Below are 19,487 nucleotides of genomic sequence, written 5' to 3' on the forward strand. Positions count from 1 at the left end.
TCAAGGACTGTGTACATTGTATATAACTCATGTAGAAGCTCAATCCTCTCACAAAGAACACGTCTATTCTCACATGCTCCTTCTCCTCTTGCTGTTTATATTCATGGAAGAAGATATTGGGGAGTGTCGCCAAATGCTAAATTGGAGGAGGAATGACTACTCAGATGTCAAAAGAAGTCTTTAGAAACACGGAAGCCAAGGAAATGATATTTTTCATTGACATAATCAGCAACTTAAGACTTCATTGTATCTTTAGATTTTCATGCCGGAGAACAAAGGGTTGCTGTTAATATCCAATTGCTAAAGAAAATGCAACCATCAAACAAATCCACATACCAACAATAAAATTTGAATTGAATTTTCACGTTAGATAAGAATGAAGTATGAATATGAGCATAGAAAGTTGTGGCTGGTATTTAATTGTTAAGAGAATGAAACGAGGAAGGTAATTTACAAAAGTTATAATAAAGTTCGAATTTTTACAGATTAAAAACAATTAAATATAAATATGATCATAAAAGGATAGTACTAATCTCTTTTATAATTCTCACGTCATTAAAATAATGGAGCAACCATCAAACATAAATAACATCATATTTTATATATAACACAAAATTTAGCTACATATGAAACCAGTAGCATAACTTACACACTAAATTTACCGGGAAGGGAAATCCGAACGGAAAACCAGGTTCCAATGGTTGTTCAGTCTATTTCGGCAATTTCAGGTTGCAGTATTCTTCATAGCTCTCTGTACATAAACTCATCAATGATTTATAGACCCTTGATACAAAAAATTTTAAACAAGGAGAATTGGGACACAGAAAGCTAATGAATGTGGGTTTTCAGTCCCCATTTCTCATATTTCATGTGCATAACCCTCATCAATGAAACCTCATTAATAGCTGAATTACAACCATTCAGTTTTACAATCTATATAATATTTTAATAGTGGTTGCAAAATTTATTGATGTACAAGTAGAATAAAATTTATTGATGTACAAGTATAATATGTAGGCTGGTACAATCTATTTACACGATTAGGTTTTATATTATCTATGTTTATATAGAAATACCAGCTTTCACATGGGCGCCCATCGAACTGATTTCACCGGCAGACGAGGTAGCTGTTCTGCAGCTGGTATCACGGCTGCCGAAATCTGTACGGGCTCTGGTGGAGATGGTGACAGGTTTGGTGGTAGAACTTTTGCTGTGGGATTCTGTACGGGCTGTGGCGGAGATGGTGAAAGGTTTGGTGGTAGAACTTTTACGGCGGGATTCTGTACGGTCTGTGGCGGTGATGGTGACAGGTTTGAGGGTGGAACTTTTGCTTCGGGATTCTGAATGGCCTGCGGCCGAGATGGTGACGGGTAGTGGGGTGATCCTTTGGCTGGAGCATTATAATTATGGACGACTGGTCTATGCTCCACACTAGTTGTAAAATATGGACGCTTTCCCAACTCTTCGTCCTCAGCGAAAGAGAAATTTGCAAGTTCTCCCAACTCGTCCACGGCAATAATGACAGTCTCAATCCTCGCTGCAATTTTTGTGAGAAGACATGCAACCGTTGCAAGAGAAAGGGTGTCCATGAAGGCCACATCCTCGACTGTTTCGGTATTTTGGACTGCAACAGAATCATCCAACGTAATAGGCAAGAGCCTGGTTTTGCTCGATATAACGGGTTTTTTGTTTGCTTCACCAGCAGCCTTCTTAATCCTCAAAACTTGTGTGTTTTCGGATTTAGAAGGCTTCGCAATTTTGGTGTTGATAAAATTTGGTCTTGGGTCTTCTTCCACGATCTGCCACCTTTTATTGTCTATAAACAGCCCTGGTTGGGACTTCAAACAATTCTGTAATTCCTCCACTGCTTTATTCAGGTGGCTGTTCATGAGATTAATTCTGGTGCTTCGGGTCATCGTTTTGATGCTCTCCGCTAGTTCTATTATAATCTTGGAGACTTCGGCTACGATGTTCATGCACGGCTCTTTTAGGTGATGTCGAAGGAAATACGATTCCTGGATTCACGTGATTTACCAGCACTGGCTGAGCTAGGTTTCAAAAATTTAAGGTAAATCTAAATTTCAAGTTCTTAACCAAAATTTCTATCAGACATACCTGAATCTCAGAGTTCAGGCACCCATTTAGAGCATCTACACAATACGAGCAATAACGGATGGTTGCTCCAATTTTGACATATTGATTCCAGGGATATCTGAATCCAAATCGCCCGTGTTGTGCGAACTCCCATCTAGCAAAGTTCGCCTGCCAATGACATTTAGAACATTATAAAACGACAAAGGCAACTCATACGGATGCAAGTCATTCATTTTGGGCAGTCATAAATTTGCAGATTAGGGAATACATAAAGATTTTGATGGTGACAAGAGAATTGACCCTCTAATAACTATCTTATTTTAAAATATTCTCTAAATCTACTGAATAGTTTTCAAGTAGTCATTCTTATCTCTATTGTTTATTAAGAAAAATCATTTTTCTTCGGAAATATGTCCAATTCAGATATATATTCAAAAAATTAATAATACAAATTCCAATAATAATAATATTATTATTTAAGGGTAGGAATTCAATTTGTGCTACACTAAAGAAAAGCATGATTTAAGAAAAGCATTATTCAATTTATTCATTTTTATTGTGATTGTATTGAATTTAATTTATAATATATTTATTGATTCCATAACACGCTTAACAAATTAGGTTAACTAGCATCATTAATTATATATATATATATTCTAAACCTTTGCATAGTTTAGAATTGAAGTAAATATAAATTAGTAAGAATAATTTGCTCGGAATAATATACCCACCAAAGCTTCTTCTCTAGCTTTTGAATTTAAGACTCGCGTGTAACCTGGAGTGACCTTAATTTTGTCCAAATCTTTATCTGAAGATTCCTTGAAATACTCTGTGACGCAGCCTACAACGTAAGTAAAACAAAATCCTAGAATAAGTAAAAGAAGCAAAGGAGGATCATTAACAGATTCTATTGTTCTGGAAGCATATGAAGGTACGCTTTCAAGGTCAAAGTTGAATGTATGCTTAGTTCAAAGTTTATTTCTTATTTGAAAGTCATTTTTATTTTAATGGTAGATTTTGAAAATATTTTACAACTTGATCAACAATATCAAACCTTACAAAAAAAATACACATAAAATTTACTTCACCTTCGAGAGATACAGCAAGCCCTTCGAGGTTACGTAGAATCAATTTGTGGAGATCATCCCCCGCCCAAATTGGGTAGATCAGTAAACTGGTCGCCATAGCTATGCCGCACCCTGCAAGTACTGTCTCCAACCGATCAAGTGCATAGTTAAGTAAGAGTTCCTGGCGATATCCGGAGATGGAAATGACACTGAAGGTGAGAATGAATATCATGAATCCATAATCATATCTCGCATAGGAGGGGGAAAGCCGTGTAAATGTGGCCAATGCACCTGTACTCATATCATATCGGACAGTCACAAACATTAATTTATATGATTTATAAAGAATGGATTTCTTTTAAAAAAATTGTAGTATCTATGAAACCAGATATCTCAATTTAAAACATAATTAACATAAACTTTAAATAACTTCAAATTTATTTCAAATTACTACGATCTTGATATGAAATTGAGCTCTTCCATCTTACATTTGTATGCATAAAAGACTTTCAATGTACTCACAAAAGAAAAACACGCCAGCAGCAAGTATAATTGGGTGGAACAGCTTTCCACCTAGACGTGCAACGAGGTTTACCAGTACAGCCAACGCTCCTCCCAGAAACGTTGCGAACATTCTGTTTAATCCTTTGCCCAAGGTTGCTCCTGCCACAACACACCATAATTTCTAATAATCCTCTCCTTTTGTATCAACTTAAAACATCTCCTTCTTGTCAACTTAAAATATCAATAGAGTGATAATCCTCTCCCTCTGTATCAACTTAAAACATCTTTTTTTTGAGCAAAATTCTTTTAGATAGATCACATCAGTTTTGGATCCAAAAATTGATTTGATCAATCATGAAGGGTTTTGCTCGATAATCATGAATTACAGAAATTTCCATTACAAGACATTTTTTTACTAAACTTACAATATCAATAGAGTATTGTATAGTATATCATATTGATATTGTGACCATACTTATGGATAGATTGAAATGAAACATTTTAGTTAGTTCTAATATATATTTTCGAAATATTCCAAAACCTATAATTGAATTAAGTTCAACCACTTTTGCATGGTACATGGATACATGAAATATGTACAAATATAAGGAGTGATTACCTGCAGTGAATTCGAAGATCACAACCACTGTCATGACAGCCCACACAGTCATGTCGCCGAAGGAACCAAACAATAGATCATTGAAGTAGAAGATAGAGACCAGAACAAGTGCGATTCCCACTTTTATAGCATGAAAAATTCTTCTTGGATCCTCCGCTCCATGTTGCCAGACCGCCTTGCAGAGAGAAACAACGTACGATATCAAGCCACCGAATACTTGGAGGATCTTCTCAAACACTTCTTTATGAAGGCGTTTGGGAGTTTCTGGTTCGAGGTCGAGGGAGCCTTCGGGAATGCGTATCTCCCATTCGTGAATGCTGATCTCCCATTCGATGTTGGAGACATTGACCTTCGATCTGGCCATACCTAACTTTTACGCGTGAAGATTTTGCTCCTTGTCCGAAATCTGTTGCAGAGTGGGTATGGAAAATTATGGAAGATTTTGCTCCTTCTCCGAATTCTGTTGCAGAGTGGGTATGTTTCATGGCATCTCAAAGAAAATTGAACAGCTATTCAGTGAAGAAGCTTGGCAGGATTATAACCAGAACGCAAACGGTATTCAGAACCGATGCAAATCTGGACTGCAAGCCTTGAAGGCCAGTGATTCTAGTTTTATGCCCCCACCAATCCACATCGTTCGCTCGAGAGGTGTCATCTACGCGTAATACAACGATCGATTATTCATTAATGTCAAAAAGCTATGATTCATGAAATAGAGTGCTCCTTACATTTCGCAGCTTACATATTGCTTACATATTGCTAATCGACAATTCACACAGTTCTTACATATGGGCTATTCATCACAAGTGGCTTGTATTGGCTTAAAAAATAATCAATAAGGCTTATTCATGATCTGACATCATGGCGTATATAAACGGCTTCTTCCTTGTTGACCCACTTCTCATATATTTAATGCAGTGTTATTATTGGGAAGGTGACCGGTTAAAATTTTAACAATTGACTTTTCCATTTAAAACAAAAGTGAAATAGGTCATGGCGTATATAAACGGCTTCTTCCATTTAAAACAGAAGTGAAATAGGTGATTCATTATTTGCAGTGCCGTATGTAACGTTTTATATAATAAATTATTTGATTTCGAGTTAAAATATTGGAGGCTTCGGCGTTGGGTGGGCAAATTGTCCATCAAATACAACTTTAAAGAAATTAAATTTCTCAGCCTTCAACATTCTATTAAAATGGGTATTAGATTTACAAAATCAATTTAACATATGCTTCAGATATGAAATTCCTACCCTTAGTTGGGATGGGATACGATGTTCATGCAGGGCTCTTTTAGGTTCTGTCGCATGAAATACAATTCCTGGATTCAAATGATTTATCAACTTGTCCTGACGATGAACCACACTAGTTGGTTCGAAACGCGTCGACAAATGATTTTCCATGTGATTTTCGCCGAAATCTTTCTCTAACATGATTTATCAGCATTAGATAAGTGATTTAAGGTAAATCTAAATTTCAAGTTGTTAACCAATATTTCTGTAACGCAAGCCTAGATTTCAAAGTTCAGACACCCATTTAGAGCATCTATGCAATACCAGAAATGACAGATTGTAACGCAAGCCTAGATTTCAATAGTAATGCCCAATTGTGATGATAGATCACAGAGAAAACTACAAATGCTCAATCACAGTGACAGGAATTCATTTTATAGTAAAATAAAGAAAAGCATGGTTGAATAAAAGCATTATTCAATTTAGTCATTTCTGACCTGATTTTACTGAATTTCAATTATAATATAATTAATGGTTAACCGTATGAATATATTGCATTTGTTATTTGGCATCATTTTAAGTTATATATATATATATATATATATATATATATATATATATAAAACATGGGCATGAATATATTTTAATTCTAAACCTTTAGTGCGAATAATTTCCCTTCGAATGATACCAACAAAAGCTTCTTCTCTAGATTTTGACTTCAACACTAGCGTGTAACGTGCAGAGACCTTATTAGTCCCTGCCATCTGGCATCCGGCAGGGACTATAGTAACCGTTCGGAGGGCACTTAGCATTAATTTGCAAGGTTTTTTAGCGTTATTTGCAGTTATATTCTAAAGTTTGGAGTTCACCTTGCGTTCGCCATCTTATTTGGCCTCAAATCGAGGCATACAGCTCAAAAGTTAGGAAAAAGATCGGAGGAGTACAGGTAATTACAACAAGTTCACTCCTGCATGAAGTAATGCTATGTTTGCACTAGCATTAATTTTCTAGCGTTTAATGTTAGAGATTAATACCACTGCTATACCCTGCTATTATATGTACCCTGCTACAGCATGTACACCTGCAAGCTCATGCGCCACCGTTACATGTACGCCTGCCACCACATCTATGCTTTTTGTGGGCATGTAACAGGTATTTTGCTTAAAGCGCTGCAATAAAATTCAAATTGCTCCGGTGTCTGGTTTAATTGCTGCAGCGTTTGGTTTCTGCAGTGGTTTACTTGCAGAGGCAACTGCAAATCTATCCAACGCGATTCCCAGATATGGGCAGTGCTCAGAAAGCTATATGAAACTGAAAGGCAGCGATCGATTCCCAGATATGGGCAGTGCTCAGAAAGCTATATGAAACTGAAAGACAGCGATATCCAACGCGATTCCCAGGTATGGGCGGTTCTATGAGCAGAAGGTCGGTAGATGGAATGGTAAATTACACTACAAACAAATTTTTTTTCTGCTTATATTTCATGATAAATTTCAACCTCTTACCAATTTAATTGCTGCAGCGTTTGGTTTCTGGAGTGGTTGCAACTGCAAATCTATCCAACGCTATTCCCAGATATGGGCAGTGCTCAGAAAGCTATATGAAACTGAAAGGCAGCGATCGATTCCCAGATATGGGCAGTGCTCAGAAAGCTATATGAAACTGAAAGACAGCGATATCCAATGCGATTCCCAGGTATGGGCGGTTCTATGAGCAGAAGGTCGGTAGATGGAATGGTAAATTACACTACAAACAAATTTTTTTTCTGCTTATATTTCATGATAAATTTCAACCTCTTACCAATTTAAGTTTTGTTTTTGGTCATTGCTGGAATCAGATCCCTGACCTGGAATTGCAGAGTACCAATCACACTTCAGCATACGGGCTTTGATCAAGGTAACAAATGGTAGAAAATAGTAGTGCATGAAACTGAAACTGAAAGGCAACGATATCCAACGCGATTCCCAGGTATGGGCGGTTCTATGAGCAGAAGGTCGGTAGATGGAATGGTAAATTACACTACAAACAAATTTTTTTCCTGCTTATATTTCATGATAAATTTCAACCTCTTACCAATTTAAGTTTTGTTTTTGGTCATTGCTGGAATCAAATCCCCGACCTGGAATTGCAGAGTACCAGTCACACTTCAGCATACGGGCTTTGATCAAGGTAACAAATGGTAGAAAATAGTAGTGCATGAAACTGAAAACAACTGAAAACAATTGATCATTAGAACAAAACAAAATATGAACAATAATAGAATGAAACAGGATAGGAACAATAACAGAACAAAACGGAGTATGCATAGCAGAATTCATGGAGTCAACAAATTACTCTTTTTATATAGACACACTGTAGAATGCAACAGGGTTGTAGTTCCTTTGCTCTATGTATTTTCTGGTACACTGTGTCAATAATTGTAACACTGTAGTGAGCAGAATGAATAGTCCAATTCAATATACAACGCCCACAACCACCTAATAACTCAGTCGCTCATCTATACCGCCAGGAAGCTAGACCCTGTAGCCCCAGTAGTCATTTCCCACAGCTTCCGCTATGTCCGAACTTCGTCCAGTGGCCGGGAAAGCACTTGCCAGGGATCCTGGGGCTTACAAAGCGTATAAAGTTCTTACCGCATTTGATCAGTCTTCGTTTGCTTATCCTTTAGCTCCTTCTTTGCTCAGGATCTGCTGACATAGGAGCCACAATTCCCTTCCTTTTCATCACTGTTCTGCCTCACGTCAGCTACAGAGGCCCGAACCTGTGAGGGCTTTTACAACTGCTCGCGTTTCAGGTTTCAATATCCCTGATCACAGATGTTAGCCTGATTACAGAGGTTACACTAGTTTCAATCTTGTTGCTCGGGTTTCAGGTTTCAATCTCCCTGATCACAGCTGTTAACCTGATGCGACCTTAGGTGGCCTGCTGTAGAGCTTGCATGTGTTATGCTAGGGAGAGAGGTGTTAGGCACATGGCCGTCATGTAGGGCCCACAAGGTGGATAAAAGTTTCGACTTTCATTTTTATTTTTATTGACATCGATTGATTTTCTTATTTTTATTTAAATTTGAAATTTCATGTTGCATTGTCGTTTCTTAGTTGAGAGCTGGTACAGTTGAGAGCTTACCAGGGTTCTGCCCCATTGATTCACTCTTCGCCTCTGTCTCATTCCTTTTCGAGAGATCAAGGTAATTGGCACCAAACTTTGGTTCTGGGTCTTTGTTTAGATATGGCATTTTCATCTATAATCTGGTTGGTGGGTGTCCCTAATTCTCTAATTTTCAGTAATGGGTCTTTGTGTTTCGAAGCGGATTAACTATCTGTCCCTTTATGTAACTGCAACTAACTGATTAAATCTCAATCAGGATCACTTGCAAGTTATTAAGATTAGTATGATTTAGATTATGTATGTTCAGCATTTTAATTTTTGAAAAAAATCTGGAATCCCAACCGGTGCCCTCAATGGTTCGACCATGTTTTTTGGGAGATAAGCTGCCTCCTAAAACCGTATTCGCATGTGGTGGCCTTTGCCCGTCCTCATGGGTTCAGTCTTTTTCTGGGTCTAGCATATGCTCTGCGGTGTCATTATCCCCCATTGCTTGTATTTTCAGAAAGTAGCATGGTAACCATTGATCATTTTGAGGTATTTTCCAATTCTGGGGTGAACATAAAGCAGGAAGAGGGTTTGCTAGCCTTTAACAGTGCTGAGAACATTGTTCAGATGTAGTGTATTTAAAACCACCATGTGAAGAAATATGGATGCATTTTAGGGTATACATGAAATTTGAATGCTGCTCAAACCACGGGTTAACTCTATGGCCTGGACTCTGTCTGATATCTTTGGTTTACTCGTCTCTCATAAGATCAAGGGAATTTGCAATTCATCTAAATCCATGGTCTTCATCGGGCATAAAATATTTCTTCTTTAGCTCTGTAGGAGTGGGTTTGATCTGGTAGTTCATGGCTATATGTGCCACTGCCAATTGGTAGTTACAGGGCTCCGATTGCTGTATCAGTTGCAGATGCAACATAGCATAAACAATAGTTGAAATGGTTTGGCTGAGGAGCTCAAGCTTAATGTGTTTCCTTTGGTTCATATCTTCTCTAAATATCCCTTTCAGAACGAACTTTTCAACTTTGTAGTTGAATTTGTTATCTATTAGTGCGTGGTCTTAACAAATTATCTTCTCCTTTCTCATAATAGGGAACCACTGTGATCTGAGCTTCCATAGAAATATTCTTGCCGGGATGCTACACCCTTCTTTTGTTAACACATAGAATCTGTCCTTTCTTTCATTAACTGAAGAGATTTGTATTATGTGAATTGCATTCTCCATCTCTCTGTTTTTTATTGCTTGAAATTCTGGACTCTACATCTCCTATCAAGGAATTTTTTGTTGTTTCATCTTAGCTCATTTTCTTGCTTTTGGCATTTTGAGGGTTTTTAAAGGGATTATTTTGACTGATTTTCTCATTTGTAAACTGGACCTCAGGTTGAGTGCACCATTCCTAAAGATGATGGAACTTTAGCCTCATATGTAGGCTTTAGGGTGCAACATGACAATGCACAGGGACCCATGAAGGGAGGGATACGCTACCATCCAGAGGTGAGTTTATGATCGCTGATATGTAGTAACTGCTAACGATTGGCAATATCTGCATGCAAGATCTTTTATGTCCTATTAAGGCAACTACACCTATGGTTGAGTTACTTGATGTTACATCTATCTCTAGTTTGATGTTTTGGAAACATCTTCTCTAAATATCCCTTTCAGAACGAACTTTTCAACTTTGTAGTTGAATTTGTTATCTATTAGTGCGTGGTCTTAACAAATTATCTTCTCCTTTCTCATAATAGGGAACCACTGTGATTTGAGCTTCCATAGAAATATTCTTGCCGGGATGCTACACCCTTCTTTTGTTAACACATAGAACATGTTTCTTTGGGGCAGATACTCTAAGCTTCTTCCTGCAAACATTGTCATTGAGTCATAACTATGTGTCAAAATTAGCTCACCGCAAAAACTGAAACGAATACTCATGGACTGGCTACAGGTGGTGAATGAAGAATTTGGTATTGCTGAGGCACTCATGACCACTGTTCATGCAACAACAGGTAGGCATGGGCCTCTTTGTTTTAAGTCCTGAATTTAAAATGATAATAAAGTTGTTATGAATTTCTTATGTTATTATCTGATGTGTATTCAGTTCTTGTACCTGTAATTTGTTTATTCTATAAATAGCTACACAGAAGACAGTAGATGGTCCATCTATGAAGGATTGTCATGGAGGTCGTGGTGCTGGACAAAATATCATTCCAAGCTCAACTGGTGCTGCAAAGGTATGCATATCTGACTGAAAGGGCCTCTATATATAGATTGATGGCTTTGTGGTCCTGAGGGCCAATGACAACGGAGAAGGTAACATACGACCGTGAATTTACATAGAATATTGCATATAATAAAATAAAAACATCGTGCATCTTTTTGGCTGAGTTGTTGCATTGAATGCCCTTTGGGAATTTCATAACCATTCATTAGACCTGCATTCTAAGCTTCTTTGGATGATTCTAATCAAACCCAATATACTTTTCCTGAGTTTTACTTTTAGGTCAATTTTTTTTGTTTATTTTATATTTTTTTTATAATTTTCAGTTTGTCCTGCTACCCAAAAACTACTCATGTCTCTTGCTTTTTAGTGTGCATATGCATGCAATTTTATCAACGGTTTCTAAGATGCTATGTTGACGTGATGTAGGTGGAACATTTGCTCTATATTCGTTACTCTGTAGACATGCTAAAGTGAACACTATTCCAAATCAACACCACACAGATGAAAAACTCACAACCTATAGCAGACGAAAAATTAAAGATAGATCATGTGCTGCGAGAACAAAGAAATGGCTAGAAGCAAATGTCTATGGTCAAAATGCACTGCTTCTTCTTGTACTTGTTGGCACTTGCATGTTCATTGGTGATGGAATTTTTACTCCTGCTATCTCAGGTTATGCTTCTCCTAATTTAATCTTAATGTTTTGCTTTTTTAATATTTATTCTTTTGTTTCATTGGCTTGGGTTAAGACTGTTCAACTGGATGCTAGTCATCCAAGTTGAAAAAATGATTCCATTGTTATCAATTTTCACTTGCAAATATTGAGGTCAAATCTATTCTTGTCCTCTTGCAGCAGTTCTAGATTTTCCTATGGTTTGCAAATCTACTGATATGGGGGAACTCTGTTTAATACCGGCTTTGTTAGACTTCATAGTCAATATCAGTTACAGATTCTGTTCAGTATAGAGCCCTTAGAGTAGTATGTATATATTGCCTTTTGGACTAATTGCCAATTTAGTAGGAATCTGAGAGTACAAAGAGTGATGAAGGGCAAAACAGAACTTCCATAATAACTGATGAAATTAATTTAGTTTTTAGTAAGTCTGCAAAATTGCTAAGTTGCATCCTAAAATAGTAAATATCACTGATAAATTAGTCATCGCAGACTTGGGATTTCAGTCTCTTGAAATCTAGGCATCATGTTCATACAAGCACAAAAGTGAAATGGTTTGCATTGAGGATATGATGAGGGTTTTATTTGCTGAGACAATCTAAGTTATTTCAAGTGTTTTTGCATTTTTTTAATGCTTTTTGAACAGTATGCATAATTATGCATTATCTGTTACCTGCTTAGTATTTTTACTTTGTAAAGCAATATCCACTTCTTGCTTTTTAGTGTGCATATGCATGCAATTTTATCAACGGTTTCTAAGATGCTATGTTGACGTGATGTAGGTGGAACATTTGCTCTATATTCGTTACTCTGTAGACATGCTAAAGTGAACACTATTCCAAATCAACACCACACAGATGAAAAACTCACAACATATAGCAGACCAAAAATTAAAGATAGATCATGTGCTGCGAGAACAAAGAAATGGCTGGAAGCAAATGTCTACGGTCAAAATGCATTGCTTCTTCTTGTACTTGTTGGCACTTGCATGTTCATTGGTGATGGAATTTTTACTCCTGCTATCTCAGGTTATGCTTCTCCTAATTTAATCTTAATGTTTTGCTTTTTTAATATTTATTCTTTTGTTTCATTGGCTTGGGTTAAGACTGTTCAACTGGATGCTAGTCATCCAAGTTGAAAAAATGATTCCATTGTTATCAATTTTCACTTGCAAATATTGAGATCAAATCTATTCTTGTCCTCTTGCAGCAGTTCTAGATTTTCCTATGGTTTGCAAATCTACTGATATGGGGGAACTCTGTTTAATACCGGCTTTGTTAGACTTCATAGTCAATATCAGTTACAGATTCTGTTCAGTATAGAGCCCTTAGAGTAGTATGTATATATTGCCTTTTGGACTAATTGCCAATTTAGTAGGAATCTGAGAGTACAAAGAGTGATGAAGGGCAAAACAGAACTTCCATAATAACTGATGAAATTAATTTAGTTTTTAGTAAGTCTGCAAAATTGCTAAGTTGCATCCTAAAATAGTAAATATCACTGATAAATTAGTCATCGCAGACTTGGGATTTCAGTCTCTTGAAATCTAGGCATCATGTTCATACAAGCACAAAAGTGAAATGGTTTGCATTGAGGATATGATGAGGGTTTTATTTGCTGAGACAATCTAAGTTATTTCAAGTGTTTTTGCATTTTTTTAATGCTTTTTGAACAGTATGCATAATTATGCATTATCTGTTACCTGCTTAGTATTTTTACTTTGTAAAGCAATATCCACTTCATACTGGTTCCATATCACCTCAAAACACGACAAATATTCTCTTTCGGACATTTGGGCAAATAATCCCTATGTCAGAAAAGCAATTCATGCGCAATCGGTATCCACTTTAACCTTGTCCTAGCTAGTTAATTTTCTTCTCGTCTTTTAATCATGGCCAATTCAAATCATTAGTAAAAGAGTTTCAGACTTAAGCTTAGAAGGTCATAACACTGTCCAGGGTTATTATAAGATGTAGTTACATCAGATCCTCCTCTGTCAGAATCAAAACCTGATCTGAAGGTGCTCTCTGTATTGCTACAAGATCTGCTCTATTTGTTTGGCTTTAATGTTTAATCTCAGCATTTCCAGTTACATCCAGGGTCCGGTTTCCTTCCCTTCAACTTGTCATTGGAGTTCAATGCCCTCTCCTTCAGAAATCTTCTTTTAACACTTTATCATAGAATTAAGGGCATGCCATACTCATACTTTCAACTTGCATGATCAAAACCTGATCTGAATGTGCTCTCTGTATTGCTACAAGATCTGCTCTATTTGTTTGGCTTTAATGTTTAATCTCAGCATTTCCAGTCACATCCAGGGTCCGGTTTCCTTCCCTTCAACTTTTCATTGGAGTTCAATGCCCTCTCCTTCAGAAATCTTCTTTTAACACTTTATCATAGAATTTTTGTAAGCTCCGTTGTACAGGGATTGTTGTAATCCTTTGAAATTGAAATCAAAACTTTATTAATCTCCTCACATGAACAAAAACAGTCAATTGGACCAAGAGACAAATTAGGATGCAAGTACAACAATATGGGAGTTCTTGATTCATTGTTCATGATAAGGAGAAATGGCTGCACCATTCTATCTGTACTGAATGAGGATTTTCTCCATGTTGCTGTTGTGATGATGAATTTCAGAGGCAACAACATACTTGCATTTCCAGTCACATCCAGGGTCCGGTTTCCTTCCCTTCAACTTGTCATTGGAGTTCAATGCCCTCTCCTTCAGAAATCTTCTTTTAACACTTTATCATAGAATTTTTGTAAGCTCTGTTGTACAGGGATTGTTGTAATCCTTTGAAATTGAAATCAAAACTTTATTAATCTCCTCACATGAACAAAAACAGTCAATTGGACCAAGAGACGAATTAGGATGCAAGTACAACAATATGGAAGTTCTTGATTCATTGTTCATGATAAGGAGAAATGGCTGCACCATTCTATCTGTACTGAATGAGGATTTTCTCCATGTTGCTGTTGTGATGATGAATTTCAGAGGCAACAACATACTTGCATTTTTCGCTTGAGAATGATCCTTCAACAAGTTAGATTGTGGAAGAGTTTCCATGGCCTTACATGCATGGGGGTTGACACAAATTTATTCTTTTGTTTCATTGGCTTGGGTTAAGACTGTTCAACTGGATGCTACTTATCCAAGTTGAAAAAATGATTCCATTGTTATCAATTTTCACTTGCAAATATTGAGATCAAATCTATTCTTGTCCTCTTGCAGCAGTTCTAGATTTTCCTATGGTTTGCAAATATACTGATATGGGGGAACTCTGTTTAATACCGGCTTTGTTAGACTTCATAGTCAATATCAGTTACAGATTCTGTTCAGTATAGAGCCCTTAGAGTAGTATGTATATATTGCCTTTTGGACTAATTGCCAATTTAGTAGGAATCTGAGAGTACAAAGAGTGATGAAGGGCAAAACAGAACATCCATAATAACTGATGAAATTAATTTATTTTTTAGTAAGTCTGCAAAATTGCTAAGTTGATAAAGACTAGATTTCTGACAGTTTGTATCCCTAAGTGACATGTAAGTAGTTGTAGTAAGGTTAAGCTTCTGTATCATGCTTATCTATTCGTATCAAGATTATTCGATACTGAATGCGAATAGAACTCATATCATGTATTTATTAGGAAGATACAGCTATAAACATAATTTGTGCTGTCCATATGAGAGTTTCAGTTTGGATTTTTTTGTTCAACTTGCACTGTATGTATGATGCAATCAGTTTAATCTTTTTCACTGGGGCTGCAGGCAGCACTTGTTAAGGAACCGAGTGTATCTGTCAACCGTGTTGTGTGGAGTCCACATGGAAATTTGTTTGGTAAGAAGTTACATGTTGAAAGCTGTTGCACAAGCATTGTGTCTTTTCCAGCTTTACATTGTTTTTGCACATGCAGTTAAATTGATTTGTGTTACTTTTATTATCCAAAGCATTTTACTTTTCTTCCCCAGAGTAATAGCTTCCAGTATAGAGTATTCCATATGCCATTTGCTCCCCATGTCAGATCGATATGCCCATCATTAAATACTGATCATATTTAATCTACCGCCACAGACTCAAAGGGGCACCTAATTTCGCATTTACTACTGCCACCACATCCATCATCCCATATGCCATTTGCTCCCCATGTCAGATCGATATGCCCATCATTAAATACTGGCCTGCTCCAATCTGATCTTCAAGATTATTTCTGCACTTAGATATTGACATAGATCTCCTGTCGCACCCAATCTACCACCAAGATTGCCCGATGTCAGATACATCACTTCTGCCGCCAAATACATCATTCCATATGCCATTCGCTCCCCATGTCTTATCGACCACTTAATTGCACCTCAAGTATTTTAGCTCCATTCACACTTAAAACCACCTTACAAACACGTTGAACTTTTGTATAAATTGGCCTCCTCTGCACCTGGATATTCACATACACCTCCCCGCTTCACATAACATGGAATCCATTAGCATAAGCCAACTTACTGAACTCACAACATTGTTTCTCTTAGCACTTATTCTCATGACTCTTCTGATTATTGACATCGTAAAAGTCGAAAGACAAAGAAAAAAGAAACCAAAAAAAAATTAACATCTCTTTTGCATTATCTTACGCATTGTCTTATTTCCCCGCTTCCTTCTCTGTTACAGGTGTACGACGGATGCTTCAAATATGCATTTGGGTCCGCCATGGTGCTGCACCTCACATTTTTTATGCGTCTATCGTCTCTGCTCGACTGCATCACTAATGTCCTAATTGTTAGCATTCGTGCTTCTCTTGTATTCTTCACATGTTACAGTCTGTCATAAGAAAGGCTTATTTTCAAGGTCAAATGTAAGCTTCACGGCGGTTTTCATGTTACTCGTGTCTTGAATTGATGATGATTCTATGCAAGTTTCAGATCTTTCGTACATAGTGCTCATGTCACTATTTCTATTGCAATTGTGTCATTTTGGGCTAGCAACATAAACTGGTGTATCCTGCAGGAGATTCTATAGAAATTCACCACATTATGTGAGTTGCCCAGGTCGACTTCCTAGTGTTGCTTGAATGCTAACTAGAATCCTTTGGAGTAAACAAGCTAAACTGTTGCGACTGCTATTCGAACTGGCTTAGACAGCGTGTATCTCTCGGCCTACAGTGTAGATTCACATCCCTAATCTCTGCATTCGTCTAGAATTTTGCTTAAGTTTGCATGTATCTGGTTATGTAACTGCATGCATTTCTTTTTTAATGTAGATTCTGGTTCTTAATTGTTGGATTTCTTTGCTGATTAGACAGCATGTATCTCTCGGCCTACAGTGAATGTCCGTGTCTTAATAACTTCATAAGTTAGATAAGAACAGACTTGCCCATCTGTACTCATCCTTGAATGCCTGTGGCTCTCCATGAGCAGCAGCAACTCCCCTATCTTTACCAGGGTTAACGGCTGGTGAATCAGTTCGACTTAAGCTGTCTTGTGAATTGATCTGAAAAATAGAGGAAAGCAACTCGATGCAGCAAAAATCATCCGTTTGTTGAACAACTATAACATATCAAACTTGTCTCATTTTTAAAAATCACGGAGATAGATAGAGAGTGACAGGACCTTCAGCTGCTGTGCAATATTGCAACAATCATTTCAGAGAATGCTATAAATAATCTATTTATCGCTGGGGTATGCAGGTTGACCCAGATGAGGTAAATGCCTTAGCACAACTAATGACATGGAAGACTGCTGTAGCTAACATACCATATGGGGGAGCAAAGGGTGGTATTGGTTGCGACCCACGGAGTTTAAGTTTCAGTGAGTTAGAAAGGCTTACTCGTGTCTTTACTCAGAAGATCCATGATTTGATTGGAGTCCACATAGATGTTCCAGCACCTGACATGGGAACTAATTCACAGGTCTTTTCCATGATTCCTATTCAAAGAGTTAGAGCAAGTTCCTTGGGTTAATTTCAGTGCATACTTTGAACTTTAACTTGATGGAATTTGTTCTTGTGCCTTATACCGTTCTGAATTTTGAACTTTAACTTGATGGAATTTGTGCTTGTGCCTTATACCGTTCTGAATTTTTTTTGAAAGCATTACTGTAGCATTCCTATTGACCGAAATTTGACTAAAATTCTGTTTTGCGGTTGTGGCTGGCAGGCTTACATGTTTAAGTATGATTCAACTCATGGGGTATACAAAGGGAGCTTGAATATTGTTGATGATACGACTCTTGAAATTGATGGTCACAGTATTACTGTCAATTCTAAAAGGTATGCCCCTTAACATTAACCAATGTGTAAATAAACACTGATAATTATGATTTAGAGAATAATGATGCTATGATCTCTTGGAAACCACTGCTACAGGGATCCTTCAGAGATTCCCTGTGGTAACTATGGAGCTGAGTATGTTGTAGAATCATCTAGAGCTTTTACAACAACCGAGATTTTTTGTATTTTTTCTGTTTGCATCTATAGTTTTTGCATCTATATTTTTCCATCGACAAATGTACTTAATATTGTTTAAGTCTCCTTCATTCTAAGATGGTTCACCTTGGTGGGAAACAGCATAGCTCCAATTGCTCTTTTGATTTATTTGATGTCTTTTGGTGGCAGGGTGGAGCTAAGAAGGTTGTAATTTCTGCTCCATCAGCGGATGCACCCATGTCTGTGGTTGGAGTAAACGAAGGATCATATAAGCCTGAAATGTCTATTGTTTCAAATGCAAGTTGCACAACTAATTGCCTTGCTCCTCTTGCAAAGGTATATAATACTATTCTTACAAATCGCATTGAATGATATTTATTTTAGGCAGAACATGTTTCTTTGGGGCAGATACTCTAAGCTTCTTCCTGCAAACATTGTCATTGAGTCATAACTATGTGTCAAAATTCTAACAATAAGCTTCCCACAGTGTCCAAAATGACAAGCAGAAATACATGCTTCTTGCCAGTGCTTTACTAGATTGAAGTAGACCTGTTTTTCTTCATTTCCTGAACTGTGATATATGTTGGGTTGGGTAAATTGACGATTTAAAAGATTGTAGAGCTGAGTACTGACCATTATATTCTTGCAATTCTACCACATATAAATGTGAAGGATTTATATCAGTGATCTTGAAAATTACAGAGTTCATTAATACCCCTGTATCTATGCCTTTTATTATGTGACAAGGATTTTGGTGATGGGTTTTCAGTGCTACCTTTCAGTAAAAAGTTGGTATAGTCATGCTCTGAGTTAGGTGGTTGAATTTTGGGCGAGTTTTTTAATTTTAGTTCCTCTTTCTAATTCTATCGCTTTTTCTTGCAGAACATCCAAGGTTTTATGTGGGATGAGCAGAAGGTTAATACCGAGCTGAAAAACTATATCACAAGCGCTTTTCAACATCTCAAGGAAATGTCCTTCCTCTGTAATGAACACAAAGGTGCTGAGATCGAAGCTATACATGGCAATGGCACACAAAGACGAAGGCAAGCTCCTAAAGCTGCTTCTGAGAAGGGCAGGGCAAATCAATGTCGAATCAAGTATTCTATGATCACTGGATAACAGATCACTACTCTGTGACCTTAAATGTTAACTTCATGCAGGGACTCGCTGCCTCGCAGCTTCGCTTGTTTTTGTCACAATACTTTTGCTTTAGCATAAGTAAGAGAAGTAAAGAACTGCCCTCAACAATTTTTATGGCTATGAAGTATACGAGGGTCATATATATGAGAAGGTTATGAGGGTTATGAGGTAATGGTAAATTATGATTAAATATGGTTTGTGTGGGTTGATTATGGTTAAAAATGGTTGTGAAGGGTTTGATTGACTATAATAGTTCATTGTTAATGATGGTTGATCATGGTTAAAAAAGAATGATGAGGTTGACCATGATTGATGAGGTTGAAGAGATTAACAATGCTATATTAATGTTGATGATTGTTGCATTGTTACATTCACATTATATTAATGTTGGCCATGGTTGACCATGATT

The 19,487-nt window shown here is 37.1% G+C and overlaps 1 protein-coding gene and 1 pseudogene across 2 annotated transcripts; one reads left to right on the plus strand and one right to left on the minus strand.

The window, feature by feature from the left end:
- Positions 1 to 864: 864 nt before the first annotated feature.
- LOC149219328 (aluminum-activated malate transporter 10-like) lies at positions 865 to 4,855 on the minus strand. The gene is made up of 6 exons (XM_089382574.1): positions 4,285 to 4,855; positions 3,684 to 3,824; positions 3,183 to 3,452; positions 2,826 to 2,935; positions 2,116 to 2,262; positions 865 to 2,015 (listed from the first exon to the last, which is right to left on the minus strand). Exons 1-6 carry the CDS (start codon positions 4,646 to 4,648, stop codon positions 1,083 to 1,085), a joined length of 1,965 nt encoding a protein of 654 aa, XP_089238700.1. The 5' UTR covers positions 4,649 to 4,855; the 3' UTR covers positions 865 to 1,082.
- A 3,218-nt stretch (positions 4,856 to 8,073) lies between these two features.
- On the plus strand, positions 8,074 to 17,474 carry LOC149219329 (glutamate dehydrogenase 2 pseudogene; annotated as a pseudogene). Its single transcript, XR_016249599.1, has 3 exons — positions 8,074 to 8,142; positions 10,010 to 10,123; positions 17,202 to 17,474. The product of XR_016249599.1 is annotated as a glutamate dehydrogenase 2 pseudogene (transcript).
- Positions 17,475 to 19,487: the final 2,013 nt, after the last annotated feature.

Source organism: Pinus tabuliformis, chromosome Q, assembly GCF_031772625.1.
Source record: "Pinus tabuliformis cultivar Carrire ecotype Pingquan chromosome Q, CPIR1, whole genome shotgun sequence".
NCBI classification, from domain to species: domain Eukaryota; kingdom Viridiplantae; phylum Streptophyta; class Pinopsida; order Pinales; family Pinaceae; genus Pinus; species Pinus tabuliformis.